The following is a 24,487-nucleotide window of genomic DNA, read 5'->3' on the forward strand; positions in this document are numbered from 1 at the left end:
TCATCACTGAAGCAGACCAAGAATGAACTCAACATGGCTCAGGGAAATTTTGCAGAAGAGGGAGCGGAAAGAATGTCAGAGCCACATGTTGGGTCATGATATGCAGACATTTATCCTACCCATAACTGTGGGCTAACTACAGAATGCATGACCCATATACCTCAACAAGGAGGGGCCAAGCGGAAGGGGCAGGTAATGGATGAGCCTAATAATGGTACCAAATTGACTGTATGTACTGAGTACAAAACTAATTAATAAAAATAAATAAATAAAATAAAAAAATTCAAGAGGGTATGATTAAGTCATATGGAAACCTATGTTTTTGGACAATGGCATATTCAGAAGCCATAGATTGTTATTAGAAAATTTTCAGTACCAGGGATGGGATACTTTCCAGTGAATTGTTGGCCAAGAAGGTCACTGACACCCCCAAAACATTACAGGCTATTGCCAAGGTTCTTGGTTTCCCACCAGGAATTGATGGTAAGACTCTATCACTGAAGATTTCACATACATTGGCTGCAAGGTTACTGAGAAAGCCTACTGAGCTGAAAACCTCCTCCATGTAGACCAGCTAATAGAAAGCTGGAAAAAGCTACGTTGTATGCAATTCCATGTGAGACAGAGAAACCACCAGTGGAAATAAACAACAGAGGACACTGCAGCCTTAAATTTGGCCAATCAGGCCAAATGAGCCAATGAGAACAATAATGGCATCTGTTATGGGGGAAATCAACTGATCTCTAATTGGACTGGAGGCCTACTCCATGGGAGGGAATACATGCCTAATACTGAAAACCTATTACAGGGGTAGTTTTGAGCTAGAATGTAACATCTGCTTGTGTATGCCTAAATGTATATACTATGCTCACCAAACTGCCCAGTAAGCACTTCTCTTAATGTTCATACCCTTATATTAATATTATTCTCCCTTTTGGTTAGAGAAGCTTCTCTTTTCAGATGGTGGTGACCTTGGAATGACTCAGAAGGCACCATGGTGCTGAGAAGAAGTGACAAAAGAGCTGAGCACTGAAACATCCCTATCACAACTTTCAAGGTTCAGGGTCCATTGTGGAAGAGGTGTGGGATCGAATGTAAGAGCCAAAAGAAGGGAAGGACTCCTTGTAACGCAATCTTCAAGATACAAAATGCCCTGGCTATCCATGACCTTGTAGTACCTGACACTACCTACACAAGACCATCTTAACAGGAGAAAAAGATGATGACATCAAAGTAAAGGAGAGCTGATTGGGGGGCAGGGGTATGATGGAGAGTGGAGTTGCAAAGGGGAAGGTGGAAGAGAACAAATTACCATGGTTTACTGTCTATAATTATGGAAGTTGTCAATAAAAATATTCAAAAAAGATTAAAAAGAGTGGTTTCAGTCTTCAATTTATCACTTTATGTGGCCATAATGCTTTCTTGTGATTCTTTTCTTAGTTTGTCACTAAAGAATTTAGACTTAAGAGACTATAGTTACTACAATTTCTCATCTTAATTATAAAGGGTAGTTTAGCCTGTTTGTAGCCAGAAAGAGTCAGACTGGAGTCAGGACACCAAATTTTAACTTAGATGGGTGCCTTTCTACTGCTTTATATTATATTTATTCATTACATTACTCAATTAAAACAAATATTCTCTGAGGACAAGGACTGTACCTTCAGAGTAATTATGAATATGAAACTATTTGCAATGTATAATTGTTTTTTTAAAATTTAGCAGAATAAAAACATATTTATAAATATACTGCCTCATATATTATATAAATAATAATAAGAAACAATACCAGACTATCATAATTCTTTGTTCAGATAACATTTTATTGAGTGTAGACATATTTTATGTTCTTGGAAATACAAACACTTTCTACTTCCACCATATTATACCTGAATTTAGCCTTTGTTCTTTCTTCATGGACATTTGTTGCGAAGTTAATTTATGGTTAAAAATAACTTACAAAGCAATTAGCCACCAAAATTTGAAGATAACCAATATAATGGAGAAAACAATTCCTTTTTCAGCAATATTGTTACCATATTTCTTTAAGTTGACCACATAGACAGTGAAGATGATCAAGTTATAAGGGTTACATTAACTTTTTTTTTTTTTTTTTTTAGTTTTTCGAGGTAGGGTCTCACTCTGGTCCAGGATGACCTGGAATTAACTCTGTAGTTTCAGGGTGGCCTTGAACTCATGGCGATCCTCCTACCTCTGCCTCCCAAGTGCTGGGATTAAAGGAGTGCGCCACCACGCCCGGCGGGTTACATTAACTTTAAAAAAGTAAATCAAGGGATGAGGAGATGGCTCTGGAGGTAAAGTGATTGCCATACAAGCATGAGGAACCAAGTTTGGATCCCCAGCATCCATTAAAAACCCAGGCACAGTGAGTGGTATGTACCTATAATCAGCTCTTGGGAAGCAGAGCAGGAGATACCTGAGGCTTGCTGGCTAGAATTAGAAAATTATATTTTAGTGAGAGAATCTGCCTAAAAAGTATTGTAGTGAGCAACTGAGGAGGACATCCAACTTCAAGATCTGGGCCTCCACAGTCATTTGCACACATATTCACATACACAGATACAAATACAGGCATGCATAATACACAACCAGAGAAGGAAAACAGCAATGCAATGAATTAAAATCAATGCTTTCCATTTATAAAATTCAATATAAGACATCATGTTTTAAAGAAAAATCATCAGAACTAGTATGTTACATAATATAATTAGAATAAACTATCAACCATACAAAAAGTTCAATTTGCATTTGGACCAAGATCACAGCTTTGTGAGGATTACAGGCTATAGTTTGTAAAAGCTACATTTTCACATCATCAGGAACCTTCTCAAGATCAATATAAATATTTTATGGATTTTAAGTTGTTTATAGTGCCATTGTTGTAAAAAAATCTCTAGATTAAATGTTATACAATCCTCTTTCAATATTGGGCATGCTACTACCCTTTTGCTCAAATACATCTTCAAGGGTTGGAATGATGAACAGAAGAAGTAAGCTATGCTTATATAATGTATAATGTTGATCTGAGCATAAAGACTAAAAATGAGCTCTTTACTTACTCCTCCATGGCCCTTACTTATATGTTTGTTGGCACTCTGCAGTTTAGTTTGGATGGCAAAATAGGCATGGTAATTTTAGTCAAGACATATTTTAAGAATAAAGAATACATAAATTTAAAGAAAGGAAAAATACACAGGATGTTCATGAAAAAATGCTTAAAATGTCAAATTGTCTAATTTATTAGTAAACTTACATGAAGAAAATATGTAGGAGAGAAAACATAAAAAAAGAGGAGGAGGGAGAAAAAGAGAGAGCATGAGGAAGACGAGTTATTTTTGAATTAACTGCAAAGCATTCTACATGAAAAATATCATCCTAACCAATAAAATAATAAAATAGAGAGTTAGGGTATTTATTCTTCCCATTATGTCAAAGAACACAATATTGGTTAATGTAAAATGTGCACCTAAACTCAGAATAGTCTGATTTGAACATTGTGACTTTAATGAATTTACATGGCCTGGGATTTCCATGAGTTTATCAAAGCTGACAAGTCCTTCAGGCTCATGAATGAGAGCAGCAGGGTTGCAACAAGCACATTAAGTCTGTTAAAGCCCAAGGTCTAAAATGGTTTCTCTCAATGCAATGGCTGCAGTGAAATGTGGGAATAAAAATAACAGTAGACAACTGAAAAACAAAAGCTCCAGATTCTATGTAGCTGATTTACTATATTAAACAATGATTCCTGCAAAGGAAAACAGATGGTCTCTGATATGCCAAGGAGCATGTGATACAGGACAAGGCTTAACTGACGAAATTTCTGACTCAAAAAGATGATGAAATGCTATGCTATTTAACTTTAGCAATCATTCAAGCATACAGATCATTGATTATTTGTATTGTCCTTTTAAAAAATATGTTTGATTAATTTTATTTATTTATTTGAGAGTGATAGAGAGAAAAAGGGAGGGAGGGAGGGAGGGGAAGAGAGAGAATGGGCGCGCCAGGGCTTCTAGCCACTGCAAAAGAACTCCAGACACGTGCACCCCCTTGTGCACCTGGCTAACATGGGTCCTAGGGAATTGAGCCTCGAACTGGGGTCCTTAGGCTTCACAGGAAGCACTTAACTGCTAAGCCATCTCTCCATCCCCTGTATTGTCTTTTATGATTGTACTCTGCTCTTTGCACCATTATATTTAATGGCAATTTTCACTGAAATCCAAGCTATTCAGACTTCTTTCATTCATTGCACATTATATGAACAGATATTTATATTCAACCCTATAGTCAACTACCTTTTCCACAGACATTTTCTAATTTTATGAAGATATAACTTTAATTTTAAAGACAAAAAAATGAGGCACCAAAAGCTACAAAACATTGTTCAAGTGACTTTTAACTATTTTACCTTAAATAATATGAAATTATATCTAGAAGCCACAAGCATTAATATACTCGAATAAATATGCCCTTTTGTTTTCCTTACAAAGACACTGTAAATTTATTGAAAATAAGTAGGAACTTTCTTGGAACTAAAAAATAAATCAGCTCTCATCTTACCAAGCAACACAATAATTATTATTACAGAACACTCTCAATGTAATTATAAAATATTACTAGAATATATCTTGAAATTGTTGTCTTTAAAATTTCCTAAATCTGTTCAGTTTCCTTTAATTTTTTTCCAGTGGTTTAACTTCTATTTTGTTATTAGTAGTTTTACAAACTATCTTATTCAATATTTTTGTTCTCTGCTTATAGCAGCCCTACCTTCTTTTTAAATGTGATATCTTTTTAAATAGGTAATGTTCTTTTTACCTTTACTGAGAACATTAAGCAAACACTATTAATAAGCATAATTCATGAGTTTCAGTATATATTAGATGATACATGCTCCTTCTATCTTTTTGCTTTTCTAATCCTTCCATACTGATGTAATTTAGGAAAATAAACACCATCTCACAACTTTCTTCAACTCTCTAAATTTTCCCATGTAGAGAAGAATGCTCTGATGCTAACATTTCTTTGTGGAATTCTCAGGGTATAGTAACAGTTGCTGCCCCTACCATCTTGGCAAATAAATGTTTATTTGGTTTCATAGTTTTTCAAATTATTTTATTCAGTATAAATATACTTACTATGACAGTTATTAATACTATATGTGTTATTTCAAATTTTCTTTTGTTACTTATACAAATCTTAATTTTTAATTATGTTAGCATACTCTAAATGGTCCAAAATACTTTTAAAATGTGAATTGCTACTTAGAGCCCTGTGACTTCTTTTCTTACTAAGCTCCATGTAAATAACACGGGAAGTTTTTATTGTAACAACCTTTTAGTGAAGAATGGACTATCTTTGTATAAAGAATCCTAGATAGGAAAGAGAATGATAAGATGTCATATACTTACTTTGTGAGCTAAATTGATTAATTGTCTCCATCTTCAGGGAGTATTTTAAAACTAGAGTATAAATTTGTCCAAAATAAAGATATTTCATCCATTTATAAACTTTTTCCATATTATTTGTTTTGTCACTCATTTGCAATAGCAAGTAGCTCAGAACTTGGCAATAGGAGAAGGAGAAGTGAAATGCCAACATACTAATGATATGTCACTAATTGGAAGTTTACTTAAGAAATTAAAAATACATAAGCTAAAACATTTAAAAATTTAAATATAAGTGTTTATTACTTGTTTTAGTCTTTTATTTTATTTTATTTTGTGGCAGGATTTCACTTTAGCCTAGGCTGACCTGGAATTCACTATGTAGTCTCAGGCTGGCCTTGAACTCATAGCAATCCTCCTATCTCGGCCTTCCAAGTGCTGTGATTAAAAATGTTTACAACCACTCATGGCTTTTAACAAATTAGTTTTTAATCCTTAAACTTATTTCCTTATCATAACTAATTAAAATTGTATTTAATTAATCTCTTGTAGAAGAGAGACATATATTTTTCATTATTTAAATTATTTAAATTCACTTCTTTTGTTTAGGGACAAACACACACATTTATTGAATCCCCCCCTCCTCCAAATCCTACTATAAGAGAGGCAGCTCATCTGAAAGTGTGGTTCACCCCAGGGTGCAGGAGACCAGTGGGGTCCTAGACCTGACACATTTCAGAATGAGCTGAGGTCCTGAAAGAAGAGCTGGTTACATGTAGCTAAGGGACAGAAAACACAGTGCCTGCGATCCCAGCACCTGAGAAAATGAATCCTGAGTGCTTTTCATGAAGGTGTTGAAGTGCAACTTCAAGGCAATATGTATAGTTGCGGATATAGCTCAATAGCAGAGCACTTGCCTAACATTCGCAAGGCCCATCATTTTAAGGAGGGGAAGCACTATGCCATACATGAAGGCAACAGCAGGGTTCTAGGCACTTTGAGAAGAGCTGGGACCCCAGGGCCTGCGCCTGTGAAGACATATCCCCTATATGGGCAAGGTGAGGCTAGGGCTTGTCAGTCCTTACCCTTAGCCTCTGGTTTCTTCCCTCCTGTCTGACCACACTTGAATGGATTATTGTGTGACTGCATAGTTTACAGTAGCTTCTCTATGCCCCTTTTCCTCTATCCTGTCATGTAGTCAAGTCTGATTTATTTTCAGAAATAATTTTCATATTTTCACAGCCCTCCACAGATTCTTTTTTTGTTAGCAATTTATACCTTTTTTAACATTTGAATATTGATTACAAATGGGAATTTGTTGCCTACTAGGGTTATTCTTCCATATCAGAGGTTATGTAACAAATGCACAAAATGTTTATCATCTAATTATTAAGTGAGAAAGGGGAGACAAAGGGAAATTATGGATATGCATGAGAGTCTGCAATGAAGCTAGCTTCTAAAATTAATCACACGGAAGCATTTGCTACCTATTTTACCTGAAACTTCTAGGAGCCAAAACACAGAAGAAAGTAAAGCTGTCTTTGAAACCAACAACTGAATAGAGATTACTACTGAGAAAATATATAAAGAAAAAATGGCAACACACACATTGACCTCAATGAAAGCCTTAAAGTAAACACAATGAAGAACTCACAGCAGCATGTCAAAGTCCAGTTTGCTAAATCCAATACTTCAGAAGAAAAAGTCATTGTTGTAGAAAATTCAATGTCAATCAAATGAAATAAAATGTAGGACAGAAAGAGTTTGCTTATGTTCCTTGGTTATTGAAACTACAACCACAGCTAGATAGTAACTGAGTCATGAGAAACACAACAACACTATTCACAGTCTCAGAGAAGTAGATTTGGTAGCAAATACCAGATATGACAAGGGCACATACTTATATGCCCTTGTCATATCTGGTATTTGGTTCAAGTTCAATACTGAAACAGTTTTAATAGTAGCCACTCAAAGTTTCACCAACAGTGAAGTTATAATTAAATGAGTAACAGCTCAAGTATGCTATATCCAACATGCTTTGAAGCAGGTGTTTTATATTATGGATTTTTAAATTTTATTATATATATATATATATATATATATATACATATATACATATACATATACATATATATATATATATGATCTTGGGTTTAAAGTTTAAACACAAAAATGTATGTTTCATATATAGTGAAATGCATTGCTTGTCAACAATTTAAAAATTTTTAAATATACTTCTTCAAAAAACAGTTTATGTTAAAAAGAACCACCAGAGAGCTATGATGTCACTATCTCACCTATGCATGTGGACAATCAGTGGTTGTGTGATATCACCATCATGCTTTACTCTAAAGTTGTGAGAAATCACTTGTTTCTACTTACTCATACCAAAGTATACAACTGGCTGGAGAGATGAATTAGCAGTTAAGGCATTTGACTACAAAGCCAAAAGATCCTGGTTTGACACTCCAGGACCCATGTAAGCCAGATGTACAAGGCGGCACATAAATCTGGAGTTTGTTTTAAGTGGCTGTCGACCCTGGTGTGCCCATTCTCTCCCTCCCTCTCTCTCTCTCTCTCTCTCTCTCTCTGCTTCTTTCTCTTTCTCTCTCAAAAAATATATAAATTAATTAATTAATAAAGTAGGTACTTTCTCTGCAGTGTTAAATATTTGATCTTTATTGTTGCTGGTGTTATGATCACCTTGATTCAAAATAATTACTGTTGATCAATGAATGAGCCATTGGAGCTTTGCTTTGTTATATACTTCATGAAAGTTTTCATAGCCTTATTTCAGCAAGTTTAATCACAAAAAAAATTTTGAAACTAAATAATTTATCTTTTCTTAAATTTCTGCAACTATCCTATTGAATACTTACAGTACCCTTTAAGTTTGAATTAATTGTTGTAGATCTGTTTTTATTTTAATGAAAAGCACAACATTAAGTGGAATATGTTCATTGCAATCCTTGTAGATCCACTATACAAGTACATAATCGAGAGCATTCTTAAATATTATGCAGTGTTTTGTATTTTTCATTAAATTATGTTCATGATTGTTACCAGGGAACTTGCACAAGTCATCTTTCTGTTTCTTCAACTTAAATATGGCAGCATTCCAATATGACATTTTTTGTAAGGGGTTTCAAACTTAGCTACCCACTTTATATAATAGCTTAATTTTCTATATTATAGGCTATCTGAAGACTTTTTTTTTTAGCATTTTCAACAATGAGCAAGGAATATGTGAAATCAGCCAACTTGGTTGAAACGATATTGAGTAATGTACAAAAGTATTGGCCTCATGTGGTACATCATGAAGAACTCAGTGTTGGCCTACACACATTCCATTTTATTACTCTTTGTGGGTATACTTGCATGGTATACATGGAAAAATGTGACACAACTAGAGGAGTTTGGGAAGGTCATTTTTTCCTTGGCAAATTTTGAATTAGTTGTATTGTGTTGTTGACTATGACCCATCATCTTATGTCAGATACAGAATGTTCCACTTGCGTTATCAATTTTATATTAGTTTATATTAGTGCTCAAAAGGTTTTGGATTTAGGAGCATTGTGTATCTCAAATGTTTAGACTACTAAACAACCTGTAATATTCTTATAGCATTTAAACTAATGCTTGGGAGTATAAGACCCTAAATAAATATTACCTTTCTATTTTTCAGAGCTATACTTGGATCAAAAGGGTATTGGAGGTAGTTGATTTTTATCCTTATTTTTCTTTGTTTTTTGACTATTTCATATATATATTGAGATCATCCTAATAAATCACAAAGGTTATTATTGGTACACAATGAGAGAAAGATTAACTTACTATTATAGATATTTTGAGCTGTTTAGCACATAGAGTTATGGAAGTTGTTTTATAAATGTCTGATTTTTAAATTTCAAAGTAATATTGTTTTATGATTACTCCAATAAATAAGAAACCCAAAAGTCATAAACTGAAATTAGGAATAAAAGAGGAAAATCCCATTAATATTCACCACTTATTATCTAAAAGCTACAGAAGTGCCAGGATCTTACAGCATAGGTAAAGAAGGTATTAGGATAGCATAGCATCACTAACAAGTGGATTTATAAAAATAAAATGGCAGTAAATCAAAAATAGGTATCTTTCACAAAGTTTAACATGCCTATAGCCCATTATCTAGTAATAAAACATTTGTAAAACCATTGACTGATTCAAAAAATCTTGCCAACTGAGCAGTTACAAGCTTGTTTGGGGAACATAAACTCAGAGCTAGGGAGTTTTGATTTTTCTTAGGAAGGATTTCATTTAAATAAATACAGAGGTCAATTACTCCTTCTCTGATTGTTTTAGTACAGATGGTCAGTAAAAAATTCTTATTGAAAATTCTCTCTTCTCTAGATTATTTGCTTCATAATGCAATCTCAAAGCACTAAATCATATTTTTCTATTTGATAAAACAGGATGGTTATAAAATACTCTGATTCTCTCATAGGTTTCAAAATTAAACAATACACTTAGCTGATATGGTCAGTAGATTTTTTTATGATATACTGTTGTGTAAGTTGTCACCTTTTGATTACTAAACATATAATGTGTAAAATACATCCAAGTATACTTACCACATGAAGAATTTTATTCTCTGTTTCATAAACAGTACAATCCTAAAAAAAGAAAGATATATTCAAAAAAACCAAGCATTCCATTTAAAATAAGGTTCTTTGCAGTTGCACTATACTTAGATAATGTGTTATCATTTCAAGTAAAATAGCAGTAAGAAAGAGAAAAATTCTGGCATCCCATTAAGTAAAGCATAGCCCCATATGGAAAATATTCTTAATTTTATATTTCCTTAAGTATATTTTGTAATTTGGTTAATTTTGAGCATATATCATAAAGGACAACATATATAAGAATACTTTTGAAAGACATGAAAAATAACTGGAACCACTAGTGGTAAATATATTCTATTTATATATTACCAATATCTGAAACACTGATTTATCATAGCTTAGAACATTAAGAAAACATTCACTTTTACAGTCATATCAAAACCTCAGTTGTGTATTTTCACTACTATAAAGTATCAAATTGGCTTTTTATTAAACATTTAAAATTGGCACAGGCTTCTAGCTCTTACCTAAATTTGAACCCAGAATATTACTAAATCCCAAATTATTTGACATACAATTAGGTGACAATGTAAGAATGTGATGTTTGTACAGAAATTCATAAATGCGACATGATATGCCCTGGTATTTGTAGTGAATCAAGAAGAGTGATGTGAGAACTAAAAAATATTTGACATATTTAGAATACAGTATTATATAAATTATTTAATTTTTCTCCAAAATTAATTTTAACAAAAGGATTACCTTCCAAGTTATTAAAATATTTTTACTGAAGGGGTAGGATAAGAGAATGGGCATGACAGTGAGCGAACTCCAGATGCATGCACCACTTCTTTTAGCTAGACTTTACCTGGGTGCTGGAGAACTGACCCAGGCCAGTAGGATTTGCAAGCAAGCACTTTAGAACTGAGCTATATCCCCAGTCTTCATTCCATAGTTTTATAGTAATATTTCACTATGATACTTTGTTTGAAAAAGTACATATTCACATCAGAGGCTTCATTTGGGTACTGGGGAATCAAATTCAGGTTGTTAGACTTTGCAGACAAGTGCCTTAAGTGCTGAATCATCTTTCTAGTCCCTTGATAGTGGTTTGTTATATTACCCATGTTATCCTTGAATTCATAACCCTGCTGTCTGTGCTTTCTGAGTGGCTAAAATTACAGACATGTGTCACAATGCTTGGTATACAGTAGGATAAGAGACTGTAAGTAAAATTTATGTCTGCATTTTTTCCAAACTATAGAAATACTTACAATTTATTGTCTTATATGCCAACTCCTAGTAACTAATGATGAATTATGAATTTAGAAAAGCCAACAGGAAGATAAAACATTTATATGTACAAAGTATACTTGTTCATACATCAGAATTTAATAGAATTCAATTATATAGAAATTCATATCAAATACAATTACACTGGGATGAGATGATTTGGGAGAAGCTGGGATAATGCCCAGATTCTCCTGCTGCTTCTAAAGCTTGCTTCAACAGCAATGGAAGCAACTTTCGTTATTTGCCTACCTTCCCAGCATCAGAGAATATTCACCCTTCACAGATCTTTTTAAGGAAACAATAAAGATATTCTACATGTATAATCGACTACTAGTATAATAATCATACAGGAAGCAGCCATTTCAAGACTCTTTGAAATATAATAATTTACTAATTTAATATGATAAAAAGATTAATTAAAATGTTAAACTATTTTTAGTAATCACATTGTTGGTAGTAGTATTGTTATGCTGAACATGTTATGTACATTATATAAGATGAAATTATTAAATTTATGCAATGTCCTTTGGTTCCTAGTGTGATTAATAAATATTTTAATACAGGAAAAACAGATCAATTCATATAATTAAGGAAGTAAAATAAGGCTGAAGAGATGGATGAGAGGTTAAGGCACTTACTTTAAAGCCTGAGGACCCACTTAAGCCAGATGCACAAGGTGGTATATGTGTCTGGAGTTCGTTTGCAGTGGCAAGACACCATAGCATACCCATATTCATTCATTCATTACCATCCATCCATCCATCCATCTATCTATCTCTGCCTTTCTCTCAAATAAATAAAATATTTAAAAATTTAAAATAAAAACTTATTCTTTCTTGATGCTGTATGTATGTATATATGCATACATTTATATGTATTATACACATATTCATTAGCTCTGACTACAGAGAGGGCATAAGAACATAGACCAAGCTAGTAATAATAAACTCCTCACAGTTTGTAGTCTTGACATACTGTGGCTGATCCCACATCAGAGATAAGAAATATCTTATGATTAAGAAAGATAAGCTTGAACTATGTAATAGAAGATAGAAGGTAAAACATGGCCCTTTCTAGGAAGTACAGTATTGGTAGATATCCATTTCTAAAAACATGTTAAAATATACAGAAATATGTGATTTCGTAACATTTTAATCACTTCTGAAGTAAAAATGTTGCAAAATTATTCAAATGCATATGTGAAAGAATAGGAATTTATATTTTAAAAATACTTCCTTATAAAATCAATATGATTACTGGGTTCTAGTGTATTTTGCTCTAGTCAAGTTTCAAACTTAAAAATTACCAGCTGAGGGTTAGAGATGGCTTAGCAGTTAAGGTGCTTGCCTGAAAAGCCAAAGGACCCAAGTTCAACTCCCCAGGATCCACATAAACCAGATGCACAAGGGGGTGCACGTATCTGAAATTTGTTTGCAATTGCTAGAGGCCCTTGCATGCGCATTCTCTCTCTCTCTCTACCTGCCTATTTCTGTATCTCTCCCTCTCTAAATAAATAAAAATAAATATTTAAAAAAATTACCAGCTGATGATATCTGGATAAATTATATATTATGTTTATCAAACTGCCCAGTAAGCACTTCTCTTAATATTCATACCTTTATATTAATGCTACTCTCACTTTGGGTAGAGAATCTTCTCTTTTCAGACGGCAGTGACCTTGGGACAACTCAGAAGGTATCATAGCGCTGGAAAGAACTGACTGGAGTACTGAGCAACATTTCAATCACACCTTCCAAGACTCAGGGTCTAATGCGGAAGAGGTGGTGGAAAGAATGTAAGAGCCAAAGGAAGGGTAGGACTCCTTCCAGCGTGTTCCCTCCAGACACAAAATGCCCTGGATATCCAGGACCTCATAGTGTCTGACACTACCTACACAAGACCATCATAAGAGGAGGAAAAGATCATGACATCAAAATAAAAGAGAGACTGATTGAGATGGGGAGGGGATATGATGGAGAATGGAATTTCAAAGGGGAAAGTCGGGGGAGGGAGGGTATTACCATGGGATATTTTTTATAATCATGGAACATGTTAATAAAAATTGAGAAAAAAAATTACCAGCTGAAGTACAGTATATAAAATTATACCATTTATAGTTATAGATTTAATATTACTTGAAAAAAGAAGTATTCAATAAATCTAAGATGATGATAATTTAAAGTCTGTGGTGGTTTGATTCAAGTGTCCCTCATAAGATTAGGTGACCTGAATGCTAGGTTCCCAGCTGATGGAGAATTGGGAATTAATGCCTCCTTGAGGCAGTGTATTCTTGGGGGTGGGCTTATGGATAGTATAGCCAGCGTCCCCTTGCCAGTGTTTGGCACACTCTCCTGTTCTGTTGATGTTGGCCAGAGGGTGCTGTGCTCATGCTATTATTTTCCCCTGCCATCATGGAGCTCCCCCTGGCCAGGCCTGTAAACCCAAATAAATCTCTTTTTTTTCCCCACAAGCTTTTCTTGTTGGGTGATTTCTACCAACAATGAGAACCTAACTGCCACAAAGTCTCTTTAAATTACAATAAAAATGTTTACAAAGGAGGGCTGGAGAGATAGATGGCATAGTCTTGAAGGTGTTTACCTTCAAAGCCAAAGGACCCAGGTTCAATTCCCCAGGACCAGGGTAAGCCAGATGCACAAGGGGCACACGTGCCTGGAGATTGTTGGCAGTGGCTAGAGGCCCTGGCATGACCATTTTCTTTCTCTCTCTCTCAAATAAATAAATAAAATGATATTATTTGAATAAAAAAATCATAAATATGAAGTGTTTCCTCAATTTTGAATACTTTTTAAAACAAATTATTTATTCAAGAGAAAGACAGAGGGAGAGAGAGAGAGAAAGAGAATGGACACACCAAGGCTTCCAGCCTCTGAAAATGAACTCCAGATGCATGTGCCACCTTGTGAATCTGGCTTACATGGGTACTAGATAATTGAACTTGGGTCTTTAGGCTTCTCAGGCAAGCACCTTAACTGCTAAGGCATCTCTTTAGCCACTGATTACTTTCATACTTGGGAAAGTAAATACACAGAACATACTCCCATAGGTGGGATTTGTATAACATAGATTATAATCTATTATCCTTTCTGAAAAAAAATGATGCAATTACTATACTGGATGGAACACATTACCCATCATATTCTATACGTGGTCAACAAGTTTTAAGCAATTGGGGTTCAAAATAACCTGAATACATAGTACTTATTAACAATATGCTATAATAAGAAGACTGAATAGGTTATTAAATGTATAAAGAGAAGTAGCAAGGGGAGTACAGTCCTCTAATGCTATATACAATTACATTACATAGAACTATATTATCAATGTAATAAATTTTCATTGGTATAACTATATTCTAAGTAAACTTTTTATTTATTTGAGAGAGAAAAAGAGAGACAGAGAATGGGAATTCTAGGGCTTTCAGTCACTGCAAATGAACTCCAGATGCATGTGCCCCCTTGTGTGACATTGTGCACTTTCATAACTGTGTGTCTGACTTATATAAGACCTGGAGATTCGTACATGAGTTCTTAGGCTTCACAGGCAAGCACATTAACTGCTAAGCCATCTCTCCAGCACTGATATACTTTTGTAAGTAATAAAATATTGATATCCTAGAAGTAGTATTTTAAACTCTCCATCTATATAAACTTTTGATTGTGGAATATTCACACTAGATACTTTAACACATTCTATTATTAATCTATTCAAATATCATATGCCTAAGAGCATCACTGAAGCAAATTGATGTTATCTTCCCCCCTTTGTTACTTCCTTTTTCCTCTTCTTCTTGATCGCTCCCTCCCTCCCTTGCCTTCCTTCTTTTCCCATCTATTCATCATCAATCCATCCATCCATCCAGCACAATTCAATTCATCAATATGGTATTTGGTATTTTCTAAATGTACTGTCAGGTTCTGTTGCATGAACAAAGAGAAATTGCCATCATAAATTCCTTATTAGTAGGAGAAAATATTACAATAATAAAAGGTAGTCAAAATAAGTGATTTATATAAAATGTTTATAAACGTACATAAATTATGGGCTGGTGAGATGACTTAGCAGTTAATGTGCTTGCCTGTAAAGCCTATGGACCCATTTTTAACTCTCCAGGTCCAACGTAAACCAGATACACAGTAATACAAATGCATTAGGTTGCACATGGTCACAAGGAGGCACATGCATCTGGAGTTTGATTGCAATGGCTGGAGGCCCAGGTGTGTCAATACTCTCTCTCTCTCTCCCTTTCCCTCTCTCGCATAAAATTAGATAAATTATGATTGATAATTCTTGAGTGACTTTGTGGAGGAAATCAATAATGGATATTATGACTAATTTGGCTATAATATTAGGAATATATACAGAATGCAATGAAAAAAAAAGCCTAGTTTGTAATACAGAGTTGTGAATAAAAGCATGAAAATATTTAAATGTTTACAACTACCAGACATTTTTGCTTTTGTTTGTAAGAGAATAAAACCTTTATTTCAAAGACTATGTCCCAAGCTGTCAAAAATTTAATCAGCTGATAAATTCTTTGGATTTTTCTTGGTAAAAGTTGGGGTAATTTATTTGGTATTAAAGTTAATAATATTTCAAAGACTATGTCCCAAACTGTCAAAAATATAATCAGTTGATAAATTCTTTGGATTTTTCTTGGTAAAAGCTGGGGTAATTTATTTAGTATTAAAGTTAATAATATATGTCAGCATGAGTTAAGCGTGCATCTGTGTGGCATCCAGTATGGAGTTTAAATGCATTTGCTAAAAATTAGCTTGTTCCTTATCTGCCTTTTCTTGCTTTTAGACTCATGTGAGGGAAATATGTTGTCATATTTGAGATATGGGCATTTATATAAAGCTGTGTATCTTCTCAAGACATAAGAGGAAGACATTTTATCTCTAGAAAGTATGGAGGAATGAAATTTTCCTTTGACAAAGGAATTGTTTACAGATCCTTGAATATGGGAAGTATATGTTTGAATTTAGGTTTTATAAAAATAGTGGGTTAAAGATTGTAATTTGAGGGGATGAAAACTAGAGGTATGATGGTCAGCTGAAATAGTCTGTAATCTTGGCATACATTGAGGTTAATCAAAAATCAGAACGGGGGTGATTAATCACATTCAAAGGATGATGTAGAGGGGAAAGTTAAATAATATTCCAGGTGTTACAGTCTGAGAAAATGGATGAAGGACATAGAAGACATGGAGAAGATAATTTTGAGACATTAAAATAATTTAATTTAGGGTACATGAAATTAGAATTGAGAGCTATGCTGCAAATCCTGGGGAAATAAAGGCAACACATTGAGGGTTTTCTGGGTCTTCTTGTCAGTGGGAGGGCACGGGGGTGGGGGAAAAGGGAATCGCGGATCCCCACGCAGGTGGGTAGACCACCCCCCACCAAACACCAAATAGCCGCAGAGCCCTGCAGCCGCAGCTGCCGTGCTCTGATTGTGCACCAATCGGGCGCCCATTGAGCGCCGATTGATCTCTGCATGCAGAAGCTTAAACTGCTCTGCACACTTGCCCACATTACTGCTCCTGCTGCTGCACGTTCAGCGAGCCCAGTCCCACAGAAACTGCCACACAAGACCAGACTGTCTCTCACTTGCGCCAGCTCAGGTGCCATCCCCTACCTGTCGGCCACACCAGCCATCCCCCATTCTCCTGTGGCGGGGGAGCACAGACTGTTTCCAGGTCCCAGTGTTCCCAGCCACAGTTTGGGCTGCTTCAGGGATTGGTATCTCAGTCCCCCTCCAAGCTTGAATGCAGGCAGCTTTGGCGCATTACCACTTGAGAATTAAGGCAACTTTGGCACCCCTCTCAGGCAGCAGATAGGTGGCTTTGGCAAGTGGGAGCCAACGCCCAGGCTGCTTGGCAACTGCCCCAGGCGGCCTCAGATTCCCATTGCCCTAGAGCCCAGGCTGATCCACTCACCAACCTGCCCATACACTGTCATTGGCAGACCACAGCTCAAAAGAAATAACATGAAAAATCAAATGCAAGAAAATCCAGTTAGATCACCCAGTCCTACGATAAATACATACAATGAAAACAAAGAAGAGTCATTAGGAACATAACATCAAATTGAAGCTATAAGCAGTGCAACCCTGACCAACCTACTGGTAGAACTTGCAGGAAAGCAACAAAGGACCGATAATGATGTAGATGCTACCATCACTAAGCTAGAACAAAGTGATAAGAGATTGAAAGGAGTTCAAAGAGAGTTAAGAGTTTAGTGGGAAAGTGAAAAAAAAAAAGAGGACCTTAAAAATCAGCTGGCCATACTAAATGAAAAATTAAAGAAATGCAAGGATGAATTCCAAGAATCATCAAGAAAATCTGAAAATGATATGAAAAGGGAGCTTGACAGAGTGATGGAAATGATAACATAATAAGTAGTAGAAAATGCAAACTTAATTGAACAAGCCAAAAACTCTCTAGAGGCTCTCAAGAATAGAGGCAGCGAAGTAGAGGATAGAAACTCTGATCTGGAAGAAGATGGAAGAAACAGTTCGAGAGTTCAAAAATTTCAGTAAGTTCAAAAGTTCCTATGAACAGAACATGAGGGAATTGTGGGATACACTTAAACATCCTAATATCAGAATCATTGGAATACCAGAAGGAGAAGAAATTAAGACCAAAGGCATGGAGAACTTATTTAACAAAATAATTGAAGAAAACTTCACCACTCTCTCAAAAGAAAAGCCCATCAAGATACAAGAAGCTAAGAGAACCCCAAACAGACTGGACCAAAGGAGAAACACTCCAAGACATATTATCATTAAGACTCTAAACATTGACACCAAAGAGAAAATCCTAAAAGCAGCTAGGGAAAAACAGCAAACCACATTCAATGGTAACCCCATGAAAATTACTTTAGACTTCTCAATGGAAACCCTGAAAGGTAGAAGGGCCTGGAAAGAAACACACCAAAGTCTAAGAATCTATGGATTCCAACCCAAACTACTCTACCTGGCAAAAGTATCCCTCATAATAGACAGAAAAGAAAAATATTCCATGGCAAAACTCAGCTTTACAATTATATGACCACAAAACCAAACCTACAGAGAGTATTTCAGGAAATTCTCCACAGAGAAGAAACGAGTAACCAAACTGAAATGCCTACAAGAAACAGATCCCAATAACCAAACTCAGAGTAGGCACAAAAAATATCAAAGACCATGAAAACACCAACACACATCTACCATCACAATATGGCAAAGATAAATCAAATATCACAGTCACTACCCTAAATAATAATGGCCTTAATTCACCCATCAAGAGACACAAGCTAACAGGATGGTTCAAAAAATTAGACCTCACAATCTGTTGCCTTCAAGAAACCCACCTAACTACTAAAGACAGATACCTCCTCAAGGTGAAAGCGTGGAAAACAATATTCCAAGCAAATGGGAATAAGAAACAAGCAGGTGTAGCTATATTAATAATGGATAAAATTGACTTCAAACCAAAAATAATCAAAACACACAAAGAAGGCTAATACCTACTTATCAAGGGAATGATACATCAAGAGAATATTACAATCAAAAATCTGTATGCACCAAACACAGGGGCACCACAGTTCATAAAACAAAACATACTTGACAATAAAACAGAAATAACCACCAACACCATCATAGCTGGGGACTTCAATATACCATTATCAGTAATAGACAGATCATCCAAACAGAAACTCAACAGGGAAGTAAGAGAGCTCAACAAAACCATAAAACACTTAGACCTAACAGACATCTACAGAACTTTCCATCCCAAATCCACAGACTACACATTCTTCTCAGCAGCCCATGGAACATTCTCTAAAATAGACCATATACTGGGTCACAAAGACTGCCTCCACATGTTTAGGAAAATCGACATAATTCCTTGTATGATATCAGATCATAATGCCATATTGCTAGAAATCAACAAATAAAGACCCACCAAGAATCCCAATGGCAACTGGAAACTGAACAGCATACTGTTAAACAATAAATGGATAGTGGATGAAATAAAAAATGAAATTGCAAAATTCCTAGAATTGAATGACAATGAGAACACATCATACCAAAACTTATGGGACAAAATGAAGGCAGTCTTCAGGCCAAAATTCATAGTACTCAATGCCATCATAAAAAAGGCAGGAAGATCCCAAATCAACAACCTAACCATCCACCTAAAGGCACTGGAAAAACAGGAAACTCAACTATTACTGGAAGAAAATACAGGAGGAACTTTCCATGATACAGGAATGGAAAAAGAATTCCTGAACAAAACCCCAGTAGCTCAGGATCTTAAACAGTCACTCAACCAATGGGATCACATGAAGCTGAAGAGTTTCTTTACAGACAAGCATATAATAATCAGAGCCAATAGATTATCCACTGAATGGGAGAAAATATTTGTGGTTTATCCAACTGATAGAGGCCTAATCTCTAGAATCTACAAAGAACTCAAAAATCTAAACAGTGAGAAGTCAAACACCCCACTCACAAAATGGGGCAAAGAGATGAATAGGAAGTTCACAGAGGAAGAAACACAAATGGCAAACACACACTTAAGAAAATGTTTATCACCCCTAATCATCAGAGAAATGCAAATTAAAACAACTATGAGATTCCACCTTACCCCAATAAGGATAGCAAACATCAAAAAATCAAACAAAAATATATCTGGCGAGGATGTGGAGAAGTAGGAACACTCATCAACTGTTGGTGGGAATGTAGGATGGTACAACCACTTTGGAAAGCAATAGGAGACTCCTGAAAAAGCTGACTATAGAGATACCAACAGACCCAGCTATTCCCTTACTGGGCCTCTACCCTAAAACCTTCAAACCACCGACCAGAGAGATTTGCTCAACCATGTTTGTAGCGGCTCAATTTGTAATAGCTAAGACATGGATCAATCCAGATGTCCAACACTAGAGAATGGATAACTAAGAGATGGTATATCTACACAGTGGAAATCTATACAGCAGTAGGAAAAAATGACACCAAGAAATTTGAGGAAAAATGGTTGAACCTGGAACAGATCATTCTCATTGAACTTACCCAATCACAGAAAAAATAATCGCCACATAGTCTCACTCATCTACAGCACCTAACCTGAATCTACCCAAGATACCTTGCATACCCAGCCAGCATCTCATGGACTAGACACTAGGATGAATAGGGAGGGAGTGGAGGGCATCGACTGGGTGGAAAACACTAATTGAGACCCAAATGGCAATGGCACCATAAAATTCTACTTCCTAAAACGGAGACCATATGGCTGAACCTTCACCAGGCCCTTACAGGAACCACCTGAACCACAAGACACTGGAGAGAGGAGGATCAAGTCTAACCTAAATCTTCTACATCTTCCCTCCCTCCCTCTCCCTCTCCCTCTCTGTCTCCTCTCTAACTCTTGTATATTACTTATCTTTTTCTTCATTTTCTTAGTGGGTACTGACCTGTAACTCCCAGTACCAGCATGGGGTTACCATCCACAATGATCTTTTGATCAGAGAAACCTACAAGGATCCCTAAAATAATGACAGATTTCTGTCAGACTACTTGATGACCCATCAAAGGTTAGTGGTAAGACCCTATTGCTGAAGACACCATATGCAGCTGACATGTAAAATGGAATAGCATGGCTGCAAGCCAGGAGAGAGTCAGTCCCCTGACAGCATATCTAGTGCCAGAAGGTGCTACATGGGCGACTGGGGGAAATGACCAACATCTGTCCAAGCAACTCATGGTCTAACCTACTTAGCAACAAATAACCTGTTGTGATGCTCACACAAGTGCAATAGTGGCACACAGCCATGGTGGGGAACCAACTGCTCTTGGTTTTGCTAACTGATCCCCTCAGTGGTATGGGACCCATATCTGGAACTGGGAAACAAGTCAGAACCATATCCAAACATAAGCCCACTCTCCAATATGAAGCTATCATCAATCGTGGGGTACAAGAGGGCCTACAACTATTAAACTCTGTATAAAAAAAGTAAGGGTTATCTCATTTTCCTGGTTCTAACTTACTCTCTATTGGAGAATCTGCTTCTTTTTTTCAGATAGATGCAGATCCTAAGGAGAGAGCCACACCATCATACTTCAAAAGAGCCCCGGCTGAAACTAAGGAAAATTGGTGAAACAAGCAAGGGTGCTGTTTTACTGATGAACCAGTTAAGAGCACAAGGCTGAAGGAGACCAACACAGAGAAAAATCAACTCCTACCAAATGAGAGAGCCAGAGCCTCAGATGCCCCTAACACCTCATCACTGAAGCAGACCAAAAATGAACCCAACATGGCTCAGGGAAATTTTGCAGAAGAGGGGGTGGAAAGAATGTCAGAACCACATGTTGGGTCATAATATGCAGAGACTTTTTTTTATACCAATAACTTTGGGCTAACTCCACAATGCATGACCCTTATACCTCAACAAGGAGGGGCCTATGGGGAGGGGTAGGTCATGAATGAGCCTAATAATGGTACCAAACTGCCTGTATTTGCTGAATAGAAAACTAATAAAAAAGAAATTAGAATTGAATAAAATATATTACATATAATAATATATGTATATAATAGCATGTATAAATATATACTATACCATATTTTCAAGAAAGAAGCTTAAAAAGCAAATTGGAATAGTAATCCAACAACAGTTATAACAATATGTCAAAACAAAATATGTTTGATGGAAAAATAGTTTAGGAGGGATTCTCAATGTTTGTATAGTAGTCAGAGGAAGGGTTAGTGATATGGCCAGAAGTAAATGGAAAAGTATTATTTCAGAGATAAAAACGGAGAGTTTTAGAAAAGGAGAGAGAATAAACAATGTTTACTTCAAGCAAACTGACCTAGGAAAGCTTTAAAAATCAAGTTTAATATAAAAAATAGAGATGACAAAGCATCAAATTTTGTTCAAATAATGGTAATTGATATGAACTACTTTTCTAATGTTTTAATGTAGGAAATAAGTTATGAAAATATATTACATACTTATACAGAAATTCATTTATGATATCCAGCACAATGTACAATGAACATATGCCAAAAGAGGAATAAAGGTGATAAAAAGAAATTAGAGGCCATTTAGGATTTATCATGTTATATTAACTTAAAAAATCTAGGCAAACATATTGAATAAATTAATGTAAAAATTATAAATGAAAACAATGCCTAATTAATCCTATATATAGTATGATACTTGTCATTACTATTGGGAGACTGTATTTGGAGGTATAGATTAGAGGCTGGGGATATATCCCCATAGGATAGCATGTATTCAGAATGAGGAAGACCTCAGGCTACATTCCCAGCACTAATAAAAGGACTGACGGAAGTTTGATATCAATACAATAACATAAATGTTATGTTTATAATGGATGTCAATATAATAAAGAAATTAAGAATATAACTACTGTATCTCCTAAAACTTCTATCCTTTTAAGGTACTTAGAAAGATGGCATACTCATAAATCAGGGAAAAAGTGACACAAATACAATTACAAGCTTAAGAAGTATGAATAAGATTGTCAAGAAAATACTTCAATAAGTTACTGAGTGCTACAGGGTATAAGAGACTATGTTTTAATATAGTCCAGAGTTAAAAATATAAATGGGAACAAAATCAAGACGTATTTGTAAAATGAAATGACAGCCCTGTTTTTCTCACTAGTTTTGATCTACTGTGTATTACTTTTGACATTTAAAGTAGTTTATACTATTTTTTCCACATAGGAAGGAGTATGTTCTCTTTTTAGTAAGGAGCTAGGATAATCACCAGCTACTCATTACATATTCTTAGTCTGTTTACTTTTATAGTACTCTCCTTATAATACCACAATTTGTAGACTAACAGATGACAAAAATATTTCATCAAGATATATTGTTTCAGGCTTGTGTGGTGGTGCATGCCTTTAATACCAGCACTTGGGAGGCAGAGGTAGGAGGATCGCCATGAGTTTGAGGCCACCCTGAGACTCCAGAGTGAATTCCAGGTCAGGTTTGGTTAGAATGAGGCCCTACCTCGAAAATATATATATATATATTGTTTCATGCATACATATAGCAATGTCCTAGAACAGTAGTGTCTATTAAAGCTTCTGGGATAACAGAAATGCTTTATGTCTGTGCTATCAAATCCTGTAGTCAGTAGACACAATGGCTGTTGAGCATCTAAATGTGACTACTGAAATAAGGAACTGAGTTTGCAATTTTTCTTAATTTAAACTTATACTGCAATAGCTATATTCAGCTAGTGGCTCTCATGTTAGGCAGTAGAAGTAGCATATTAAAAATTCTACTAAATCAGAAACAATTTAACAAAAATTCCAACCAATAATAGTGAATACAATATATAAGGAGGAACAAGAAATAATTTGGTCCTTGGGTGTTAATCCATTGCCTATCTTACTATCTCTTCAGCAAAGAGCAGATTATAGTTCAATATGAGATCTTTAGTAGCAGAATAGTACTATGAAACCAATTTTTGCTACAGGAGGAAATATGGAAATAAAGCTATGGATTGGTAATCAAAGAAGCCATCACAGATTTTTGGATATAAACAAATCAGAAACTATTACAAATAATTTATAATGAATAGAAGGTAGAAGACTAAATTGAATTGAGATTCAACAAAGACCAAAAAAAAAAAAATAGTGGCTATGTTTATACTTACACATGTATCACAACAGTAAAAATTCTGCTTACCTATGTATGAACATCAAATGTCAGAATTTTTTTTAAGATTTTTATTGATTTATTTGAGCGTTACAGAGAGAGAAAGAAGCAGATAGAGAGTGAGAGAGAGAATGGGCGCACCAGGGCTTCCAGCCACTGCAAACGAACTCCAGACGCGTGTGCCCCCTTGTGCATCTGGCTAACGTGGGTCCTGGGGAATCGAGCCTTGAACCGGGGTCCTTAGGCTTTACAGGCAAGCGCTTAACCGCTATGCCATCTCTCCAGCCCAAATGTCAGAAATTTTTTATAAATTGTAAAACACATAAATGTTGGGCTGGGGAGATGTGTCAGTGGATAAAGCACTTACTATATACCTATGAGGACTGGAGTTTAGATCCTTAGCACCCACACAAATGCTTAATGAGAAGGAATTCCTGTTATCTGTGACAACATATATAAAGTGGGAGAACGGTGTACTAAATGGGGGGATA

General features: G+C 35.5%; 1 protein-coding gene across 5 annotated transcripts in view; it reads right to left on the reverse strand.

Annotated features, from left to right (window-relative positions):
- Cnksr2 (connector enhancer of kinase suppressor of Ras 2) overlaps positions 1 to 24,487 on the reverse strand; it is a 304,624-nt gene that overhangs the window by 176,321 nt on the left and 103,816 nt on the right. For all 5 annotated transcript variants that reach the window (XM_004670647.3, XM_004670646.3, XM_045140782.1 and 2 more), the window contains exon 5: positions 10,019 to 10,060. In XM_004670647.3, the coding sequence (XP_004670704.1) occupies positions 10,019 to 10,060 (42 nt within the window). The remainder of the gene's footprint in view (positions 1 to 10,018; positions 10,061 to 24,487) is intronic.

The sequence above is a fragment of the Jaculus jaculus genome, chromosome X (assembly GCF_020740685.1).
Source record: "Jaculus jaculus isolate mJacJac1 chromosome X, mJacJac1.mat.Y.cur, whole genome shotgun sequence".
Classification (NCBI taxonomy): domain Eukaryota; kingdom Metazoa; phylum Chordata; class Mammalia; order Rodentia; family Dipodidae; genus Jaculus; species Jaculus jaculus.